At 30.9% G+C, this 11,174-nt stretch overlaps 1 protein-coding gene across 1 annotated transcript; it reads right to left on the bottom strand.

The window, feature by feature from the left end:
• Positions 1 to 1,422: 1,422 nt before the first annotated feature.
• LOC149553578 (dihydroflavonol 4-reductase-like) lies at positions 1,423 to 10,677 on the bottom strand. The gene is made up of 6 exons (XM_089789926.1): positions 10,161 to 10,677; positions 9,739 to 9,908; positions 8,338 to 8,541; positions 7,465 to 7,624; positions 7,105 to 7,330; positions 1,423 to 1,710 (listed from the first exon to the last, which is right to left on the bottom strand). Exons 1-6 carry the CDS (start codon positions 10,267 to 10,269, stop codon positions 1,563 to 1,565), a joined length of 1,017 nt encoding a protein of 338 aa, XP_089646052.1. The 5' UTR covers positions 10,270 to 10,677; the 3' UTR covers positions 1,423 to 1,562.
• Positions 10,678 to 11,174: the final 497 nt, after the last annotated feature.

Here is an 11,174-nt window from a genome sequence, read left to right as displayed (position 1 = left end):
CTATAGCTACAAATAAATTAGATGGTGAAAATAAAAATGGTAGAGCATCCCTATGAAAATTATATAGATATAAAATGTTTGAAATGACTTGGTTTTATAAATTTTCCTTAGAGAGAAATTTGAAATGTGTGATTGAGATGCATCCTTAAGGAATGGTTGACATTGCAAGTTGAGAAATCCTTGCACTTGTATTTTCTTAATTAGAATTCAATCATTTGTCCATTTGTGAGGTGATTGGATAATTAGGGAATTCTATTAATTCACTTCAATTAATATCACTAGTCATGAGATTTTAAAGTTTGATTTATTTAATAGGATGTGATTGAATAAATTGACATTCTTTGATTATTGCTCTTTGATTCTTTATTTTAGATGGACAATACAAGAAAACTGGTCAAATTTACTAATATACTTAGGCTGAAGCTTAGATTTTGTATCTTGATTAAGGTTTAGGAAATTAAGTTGAAATTGGGCCTTTTAGTTAGTCGCACAATTAAGTGATTTTAGTCTTTATATTTCTTGTAAAGTAAAACTATTGTGAAACGGTCCCATGACAACTTGACATTTGAGTGTGACATGTAGATCAATTTCTCTATAATAGGCAGTAGTTGTGCTAGGTTTCTAAACAATATTATCAACACTCCACCAAAGTATGCATGTTGTCGATGGAGAAGGGACTCCTATAGATGGTTAAATTTTGAGGATAATGTTAAATGGTCCTATGAAGCTCATTTTATCAATATGGATGAATTTGACATGCTTCAATTCCTCTTGGAATGAGGTTAACACTTAATCTTGTAATGACTATATTCCTTTAATAAGAATTATAATATTTGAATACATCATTGATGCACATATGTTGAATGCAAAAATGCCTATCTTATCCATCCAATTTTATAGCCAATATTATGCAAATAGGATACCATCTTAAGCTATTGGGACATCTTGATATGCATTGTGATGTAATTCGTGAGAAAATCACATACTATCACCCAAACACAACAACCATAACATGGTGCAACAAGGGTTGGTTTATTGTATAGTATTTTCAAAATAATAAAATCACAAGCTAGCTCATAAGATATTGTGATACATAATAAGTCAAACCCTTAAAAAATATTGAATCCCAATCATCAAAATTATTTTAGTCAATCCACTAATAAAAAGACAACATTTTTAAATAAAATTTTATTCAATAATATCATATGCTTTCTAAAAAAAATTTAAAAACCTATAGCATAATGATTTGGAATGTGATTCAGTATAGGTTACCAAAAAAATATGGTACATGTTCTTCCATTTCTCTTTGTACTATGATTTGATTATAATATTAAGGATTTCTATGTATTATGTGGTTTATTTTGTCTGTTTGTACTAAGAACGATCCTTGATATTTGTTTACCTTCCTAAAAAAATTATCAATTCAAATTTGAAATTTTCACACCATTCTAATTATTAATCACAATATGTGATTTAAATAATTGATATATAAGTATCACATAATTCTAACCAAAAGAATTATAATCCAAACATCTCACAACTTAAACTCTTATCCATCAATTTCAAACAATGTTTCCTATCAATTTTGTCCATGATTGTATTGAGTCATTAAATATTTCTTCAATCCCATGGTTATATTGGAAACCCAAATTCATTAGTTTCTCTGTTGAAACTTTTCCTAAACATTCACCAATCTTCTCCTGTGCATTCCTACATAAAATTTGATTTTTTCATTAAAAATGCAATAGAAAAGAAATTTTGAAATAATAGTAATAATTCCATTATATATTTCTACATAAAATTTAAAAACATCTCTCTCTCTCTCTCTCTCTCTCTCTCTCTCTCTCTCTCTCTCTCTCTCTCTCTCTCTCTCTCTCTCTCTCTCTCTCTCTCTCTCTCTCTCTCTCTCTATATATATATATATATATATATATATATATATATATATATATATATATATAGTCTAGGGGGAGTATGGGATATCAAAATGTGTCTATATATATAGATGTGTATATTTTATAAAGATATACATAGCATAACCTCTTTTTCATTATTTTACATTATTAAACATAAACGAAGTTTTCTCAAAAAAAAGTAATAAAATCAAATGGATGATAAACATAACTTCATAGCCATATTATTAAAGGATTATGAAAGGTAACTTTATTAGAATTTTTTTTCTGGGAAGATAAATGTCATAATCTTTCTATGACAGATTCTAGATGGACAAATAATTATCTCATCTACTGTAAAATGATCTTTACACTTCCATTAGCATCTACTCACAAAGAATTTAGTGATAAAGCTATATGTAAATTAAAAATGAGATTGAATAATAAAAGATTAGTAAAAGTGATATATTTGTTAGAACTATAGCTGTGGACCAATTGTTATATTGTCATTGATGTTAGACCTAACTGGTAAGACATTTACTAACAATGTAGAGTGCAATACCATTTGATTGATGAAGAGGATTTGAAAAGAAGAGATCATGAGATGATTTAGTGAAAGGTTGAAGTTGAGAAGTGAAAGTGTGATAGAATTACAATGGGAACTTGATAAGTTAGTACTTGCCAAGATAATGTGGTGTTTATTCATTACAATAAGCAAGTCCAAGAAAGATCAGTTGAGAAGAAAAAGAGTTGTGAAGTAGTTGAGTATCCATAGTAGAATATTAAGGAACTTAAAAATTGACTGATTTGCACAGTGTTAACTAAGCAAGACAGTTTAGTGATTACCTAGTGAGCCAATGGTGACCAAACATCAAAATATACTAATGACCGAGTGTTGACAAATGTACACTTTAACAAAGGACCAAGCTTTGTGTCCAACATAGTTAAATTTTTGAAATAATCAAAACTTATTGACATTAAGGATTGATTGAAGCTAGATTATTCAATGCATGAAAAAGATTAGTTGAGAAATCAAAGGTAAATATTTGATGGAATGTTTCTATAAGTTTCAAGAAGGAAGAAGTAGAACAACAAATGACTAGATTCATTGAATCTGTTGAATCTAATTGTAACCCTAAGATCTACAATTATGTTTAAGTGGAAAAATATCTAAGCTACCTATTTAAGGAGGCATATGTGATATTTTACATTGGTTGTTGGACTAGATTTTGTGGAGACAAGTTGAGAACTAACTTGCAAAGGAGAAGTGCAAAGTTTGTGATGTGGGAGATTACTTGAGGAGTTTCCAAGAATATCTGATTTATTGAGAGAGATAGAGCCCAATCAATGAAGTAGAATTGAGTTGAATAGAGATATGAATTTGCAAAGTGAGTTGTATATTATCATATCAAACCTAGTTATTACTTTCTAGTAATTGTGGCAATAGTTAAATCCTTTTGATTAAGCTTGACCTAACAGTCATTTGTAAATCCTTTAACAAGGTGACATTCTAAGGGAATGTTCTAAAGTCCTCTAAAAAGGCCACTCCTAACATGGTGATTAAATCCTTTACTAAGGTCACACCTAACAATGTGTTTTGCAATCTTTAACAAGGTTGGCTCCTAACAAATCTCACTTTAGAAGAGTAAAAAGTGGTAGCACATTAGTTGGTGGTTTTTCCCAAATTGGGTTTCCACATTAAATATTGGTGTCAAACATTTCCATGGATTTTTTTTATGTGTTTATGCTACTTACAATTTTTAAGTTTGAATTTTATTGTTAACTATGATATTATTCTACCAATTGACACATACTAAACAAAGAGCTAAAATGGAATGAATAAGTTGAATGGTGATGAGAAATTTTATTTCATGAGTTTGATTAAGTTTGTTGGAGTTGTTAAAAGTTGATTTTATACATCTGGACATGAGGATAACTGATTTTATACTAGCCATGTGATATAATTTTTGTTTCAATTTTTGAATTTTTGAATTAATTTTGTTGTACATTGCAATTTTGTGTGTATGGAACAATGATATTTATATGTTTTATGTTTGAGTGTGAAATTAGATTGTTGATTGTGAGGTAGCTTGGCACTAGAATTCAAGGGTGGAGTTGTGAGGATAATTTATTGAATGTATAAATAGTTTGCCAAACATGATATAGTTTCAATTAGATTTATTGAAGTGAGTTGGAGGAAGTGCATCTTATGTGTACTAGAATATTAATATGAAAATTGGGAAGTAGAGAGGCAATTTGTAACTAAGATAATGAATTTGGAAGTAGAAGTAGAATCATCGATTTGAGGTAAATTTACACTAAAAAACTTACACATTGGATGTATTAAAAGAGAAGAGGAAGAGAACACAAAGATAATTTAAGAATTTTCTACAACACAATGAAGGGAATAGATGTAAGACCAAGAGTCAAGATTTTGGATTAGAAGAAAGAAATATTTTTTGTAGACTCCAAGCATGCATGATTTGATGAAATGAAATAAATGATGGAAGGGGATTTGGGAAATTGGAGTAATAGATATAGTGATGTTAGAAAAATTGAAAAGAAGATTTGGAAAAGGAGTATAATTTCATCTACAAAAGAGATGGTATAGAGTTGGATGAATGATCTAAAGAAGAGGGTGGCCATATTGATTGTGCTAATATGACTATAATTTTAGATATTGGTTTAGTAAAACTTGAAGAGAAAAGTAAGAGTGATCTTGAAGAGGTAAAAACATTAGGCATTGTTGATTTGAGAAATCTAATCAATAGTGATAATAACAGTATATTTGGTTAAATATTTTATGATGAAGACATGATTGAAGAAATTCCAGAAGAAAGTAAACTTATAGAAAACATGTGAGTTATTATGACAAGCCAAGAAGATTCTCAAGATGTGGAAGTTCAGATGATGAGCTTTATGGGTCCCAAATTTGATAAAGAACTTAGTGAACATAAAGATGTGGTAATAGACACTGGCAATGAAAAGATTGCAATGAAAGAAGTGATGCATAATATTTTTAATTTTTTTGATGAATAGTTCATTCTCTACTAATAAAATATAGGGGATACAAGATCACCCCATGAGAGTTCAACTAGAAGAGCCGAAAACATTAACAACTATTCATAAAAAAAAACCATAAGAACAACCCTCAGAAAACTAAAGCATTGCTAGCCAAGGAAGATGAATCTCGCCAATCATGAAACCCCTATGCATCAATAGGGTTAGAGGGTGGCTCAGGAGGAGCTCACCCATCACCATCAACAATAGTTTGTTCTTTTTCCTCTCCATCTACTTTGGGAGGAAAAATTGCCAGGTCTAGGTAAGGGAATGAATATTTGGGGTTAGTAGCAGGTGCATGCCAACTAGCAACATCGGGAGCAACATGAGGAGCATTTGGCGACCATCCCAAGCCATGCCATGGAGAGGTAGAGTGATAGCGATGAACTTCCCAGCCATTAGGAGAGCAACGATGGGCCTAGGAATGCGGCATCTAGGAGTGGGGGGTCGAGGAGCTATGCCACTAGTGGTGATCACAGGGTGGAGTTTGATTTGCCGAAGCAGAATCTGGTGGCATCTGGGAAACCATACACATTGCATTGCCCTAATGATTGAGAAGCTCCTATAGGTGGGCCACCTCCAAGATGAAAATGAGATAGGATTCTACATAGATGAAAGGATTAAGTATATAATATGAATACAAATATTGTGATAGTGATAGAAGAATAGGTAAAAGAGGTGAATATATACTTTTTATTAAATTTGTGAAAGATAATTTGTATATTGAGATGAGTGAGCTAGGGAATACGAAATATATGGTACACATAGATGTTGTTACTGATAATTTACAAGTAGAAAAATAATTTTATGATGAAGTAAAGAATTGAGGATATTATGGTTGAAGGTGAAAGAAAAGTTGTAGTTGTGATAGAGGAGGTAATGCCTTATTTTCTTGAATTTGATAAGAATAAAATTGACGTGTGAATAAGAAGTGAAAAATGAAGTTTTTTATTTCTAGAATAGTTTGAAGTATAAATTTGTATGCACATGTTTTGAAGGGTAGTGTAGAAATATGTTATATGGGGATGGTTAAAAATAAATTATTTTTCATGGTAGTAAAGAAGAGTGAAGTGAAAATTTCATGGAGAAAGATGGAGAGTGCTCCAAGTAGATGTTGGGAAAAGGGAGAAAAGGAAACAATTTTATATAAAATTGCCACAATGATGGAGTCCACTGTAGATTGTTCACAATCTCAAAAGATGATTCTATCACTCACCTCCATTTTTGTGAGCCTATGCTCAAAACTTTCTATGGGGTGCAAGAGTATCTTGTCTATTGTTCCATAAAAGTAGTATTGAAATACAGCGTGAAATCTATTGAATGATGGCTACATTTTCAAATTCCAAAACCTTTGCGAACAATGAAGAAAAGTAACAACATAAGAAAATGTTGTAGGATATAGAGACATTGGACCCATGTGGAGGAGTAAAAATAGAAAAGATAGACTTAGACATGCGAAAGAAAGTGGGGCTCTAGCACAGAAAACTAATTTTTGGCCAAGGGTTGGAGAGATTTTAATGTATAGAAAAGTAGGGAGAGGGCAAGTTGCTGAAAAAAATCTACAAAAATATTGAGATGACATTGACAAATTGTGTGATGTAATAATTATTTTAGAATTTAAATAAATGAATCTATTTTGTACATTTATGAGGGGAAAAAAAGGAAACATTTTGTTTGACTTTGTTGGCCATTTAAAAACAAAAGATATTTTTGTTGTACTATTTTCAAATTTTCTATTATATTATCACAAGGTTAGTAAATTGATATTCTTAATGAAATGTAAAAATTAAAAAAAATTTAAAAAACCTACATTATTTTAAATATACAATATATGAAAACAACAATATAATAAAATATTATAAAGTAGTACTATTTATTATAAGTCTATTACAATTATATAATATGATAATATAACAATAATATATTCTTAATAATTTTTGTGTGTCAAAAGTTAATAGACATTTAAAGATATATGATGTAATAATAATTTGATACTGATTTTTTTCCTTTTTCTAAAAGTTTAATAAAATTACAATTATATAATCATTTTCCTATAAAATTATAAACAATTATGATTCTAAATACCTTTAAACTTATGTATAACCCACATTTATTCAGAAAAGAAGGTAAATGTAGCTTAGATTGCACTTACCCTTTGCTCGTTTCTTTGAGATCTGGGTGTCGTGATAGTAAGCATCTAATGTTGGATATGCTATAGCTGTGTGCACAACAGATATACCGCTCTCCAGCAATTTGTTCAGGTTGGTGATGATCCATTAAAAATACGTGGGCATTACAGATGTCTTCAATGTGGACCAGCCCAAGACACCCTAGCCTCAACTCCACTGCTTTTGCCATCTCATAATACTCTCTATCCCCTGCACTTGTCAATTTTTTAACAATTCATCAATGGAAGTTGAAAGTTCTTGTTAATTTATTAATTGCCAATTGCAGTTTCATAATTTATCAATGTAAGTTGATTAAAAAATGCTGAATGTAGTGTTTTGTTTACCTGTGATTGGTGACATGAGAAAACGCACGCTACTTGGAACAGTAGGAGTGAGGAAATGTCCCCCCACCGTGACAGGAATAATGGAAACCATGTCAATATTGTTCTCTTTTGCAAATTCCAATGCTTCTTTTTCTGCCACTGTCTTTGCCACAACGTACATCTAAAAATAAACAAACTTATATTCGTTCAATACATATTGTTTTGGTCGGTTATATTCATTGAATCCAATGAAAGTTCGGTGGAGGATACCATCTAAAAAGTTTAGCGGAGAGTCCAATGAAAAATAGTTTAGTGGGGATAGAATTTAGAAAGTGTTTAGTGGAGAATGCAACTAAAACAAGTTTGTTGGAGGATATTATTTTAAAAAAAAAAATGTATTAGAATTAAAAACAAGTATCACATAGTAGCTTATTATTTGTCTTTAGTTTTTATATAAATCTAATTTTAATTTAATAAATTTATTATAATATGTTAAAAAAGTTATTAATGAGTATAATTATTGATATATTATAAATAAATTGTAATATGAAAATAGTAAAATTTTCATATTAATAATATAAAATAATATCTTAAAATTATATTATAAGAAAATAGAATATAAAAATCTTAATCAACTACTTCCATTTTCATCCAAAAATAGTCTACAAAAAGTACTAATAAATGTAAGTAAGAATACACAATACAATGATAAATTGTAAGTGAATTTCTTATTTAAAAAATCTTGAATCCTAATCTAATCAAACAATAATAATAAATTACAACACATAATAATTAATTTCAACTTTTATTTTTTACCAATAAAAAATTAATGAAATCTGATTAACTTATTAAACAAAGAAATCTAAAATCTGGGTAAAAATCTGGTTCACTTACCCAGCCGTTGGGCTTTTGTGCTTTGACATGATCAACAGATACCCAGAATGTTTCATCGACAGTCTGTGTACGCTTTCCATCCTCTTCAATGGCCGAGATTGTGCTTATTGATGACGTGTACACTACTCTTCTCACACTATTCGCCTTCACGCAGGCCTTCAATACATTGAGTGTGCCTCTGATTGCAGGCTCGAATATCTCCTTCTGAACATTTTACCCATATTAAACTCCACGTTCTATAGATCTCATTGAAATAATAAAAATCAATATTAACTCAAGATTTACGAACCCTATTGCGAACATGCACCAATCAAATAGAAGAAATAAGCCGCACAATATATCAATGGTTCTGTTAAAGAACCATTTCAAAGTAGTCCTTGCCCTAATTTGATAAATTTTATGAAATCTTATTGGAAAAAATCTAACATCTGAATGCATTTCATAAGATTGTACTAATATAAATGTATTTCTTATTTTGAAAAACAATTGTTCATGCGAGGTTACATTAGTTTTACAAGTATTTGTATTTTTTTAATAAGATTATTGTTCTTATATTTTAGTTTGTTTTTGAGTTAAAAAATTGTGCTGATGTAATCTTAAAATCTTAGTTATAAGTAGGAGCCTTGCCAAATAAACTATTGTCAAAAATTAAGAGTGATTTGAAATTTCACATAATGTTTTATGGATTCCTCCTGAGTGCTTTTGTATATTTGTTCTAAGGGTGCAGTCTTATGAAAGACTGCAGGAGTGGTTCTATAAAGTCAAAAAAAGTTTACAGGAAGAGTTAAAACTTTAACAAGGAACATACTACTTGATAACTAGACTTTATTTATCAAAGATAATATTAAAACTGAATAATAGAATCTTTATGAAAAAATAGTAAAATGAATAATAATATAGTACAATTATTTTTGAATTTCATATAAAGATTAACTGAAACAATTGAAACAAGATGAACTGTAAAAATCTAAAGTTAATTAAAAAAATAAAGGTGATGCTCTGTTTTAATGTAATTTCTGCGTGCTGTTTTCCTTGCCTTAAAGCTTTTGGGTTCGTGAAGGTAAGGCAAAGGGAAAATTTTGGAAGAGGAAGCTTAGTTTTATGTTCAGCGCCTGCTCTAAAAGATGGTAAGGCGGAAAAGGATGCTCTCTTTGATCTCAAGTCATTAAAAAAAAATTGTTAAAAAGGAAGAAATAAGAATGCAAAATAAGATTCACAGAAACTTCTGAAAGCATAGCTACAGGCGGACATACATCCACCTCCAAATCAAACATTTGGAGTTTAGAAAACTAATAAATAATAGAGCTCGAGTCAGAAGACTTAAACGGTAGAAAATCTTGCGGATTTGTTTAATCTTTGTAAAAAAGGAAACGAAAATGTGAGATCCAAACAAAATATAACCTCTGGATTTTGTGAATGAAAGAGAAGGGGCATTGCAAGGTGAAAGACCCCTTCACAGCCGCTGATGGCCGCATCAAAGCTGCAATCTTCGCTCAAATCCGCCATGAAAAGCCTAAGCCTTTCTTTAGCTCCAGGGAGTGAAAGCAGATGACCAGCCTTTGCCGCATTATCTATTTACAAAAATGAATTGAAAATTTTCAAAATTTAGGTGTAAAGATCGCTTCCGGAGATCAAAAGAATGGAATTTTTCCAAAATTTAGGTGCAAAGACCACTTCCGGAACTCGAAAGAATTAATTTTTTGCAAAATTTAAGTGCAAAGATCGCTTCCGGAGCTCGAATTCAACAGTTTCCATTAAAACACCAAAAGGCAGAGGAAATCATTTTTACTATAATTAGTGAAGAACAGGGCATAATGAAATACCTGGATCTCTGAGTGTTGCATGAACTGTGTGGCCGTTTTGAAGGAGGCGCTTGACCAGCCATGAACCGATGTAGCCCGATGCACCTGTCACACACAATTTCTTGCCCATGCTCTGCCCTAAATGTCAGGGTTAAAATTCTCCAGCTAAATAGAGAAGATGCGAGGGAAAGAGAAATCGATCCGCGAGTATTCCATCACCTTACACAGAATCTGGAAGTCTTAAGATGTCAAGCCAGGTTGTGGAAATCTGAAAATTTTATTTGCAGTTTCAGGCTAATTGATACCTGAAAGAAACGATTCTATAAACGGAAAGGAAATTCTCCACCGCCAGTTCTCACCACATACGACCAGGAACCAATCGGTCGTGAAAATAAAATAAAATTATACTGAATTTAAAATTATAATCGTCCGGCATTCCGACAAGATATTCTTTAAAATAATTTGAGAGCCCTTTATAAGAAATCTCATTTGCCGAGCAAGATTAAAAGTATGGATTGTAATTTAATTGGTTATGACTAGTTGTGAAGGTGAGTTGAATATATATATAGACACACATGCAATTGTAATTTGATGTCATGTAATGAGTACGTGGGAGAGGTTTTGAAGTTTCCTTAGATAAATTTTTGGCCTTTTTTCTATGTATCTATATAGTACATAAGGTCAATCTTTAGGGCATTTAGAAAATGATATTGTTAGTGCAACAAAGGTACATGTAGAGAAGTGAAAACATCAAATCACCAATGAATCCACTTATTCTTAGAATCAAGGAACACTATGGGGAAGGTTGAATCAATGTTCTACAACTTTTTACTTTAACCAACTAATCCTCTCAACCATGAAAACACAATAAGCAATAAACAATTCTAACATAGAATATGCATCCAGAACATTATGACACCATGATTTTTATAGCACAAACCCTATTAGGGGGGAAACAATGGTGGGGATGGAACCCACAAACAATTAATCTCTTAAAACTAATGCCTTGCTAGAGGATTTTTATTAAAGGGGTTA

This window comes from Cupressus sempervirens, chromosome 6, assembly GCF_028749045.1.
Source record: "Cupressus sempervirens isolate cs-2001-9-10 chromosome 6, ASM2874904v1, whole genome shotgun sequence".
NCBI classification, from domain to species: domain Eukaryota; kingdom Viridiplantae; phylum Streptophyta; class Pinopsida; order Cupressales; family Cupressaceae; genus Cupressus; species Cupressus sempervirens.
The sequence above is the reverse complement of the archived record's forward strand: the minus strand, read 5'-3'. Positions and strand labels throughout refer to the sequence as shown.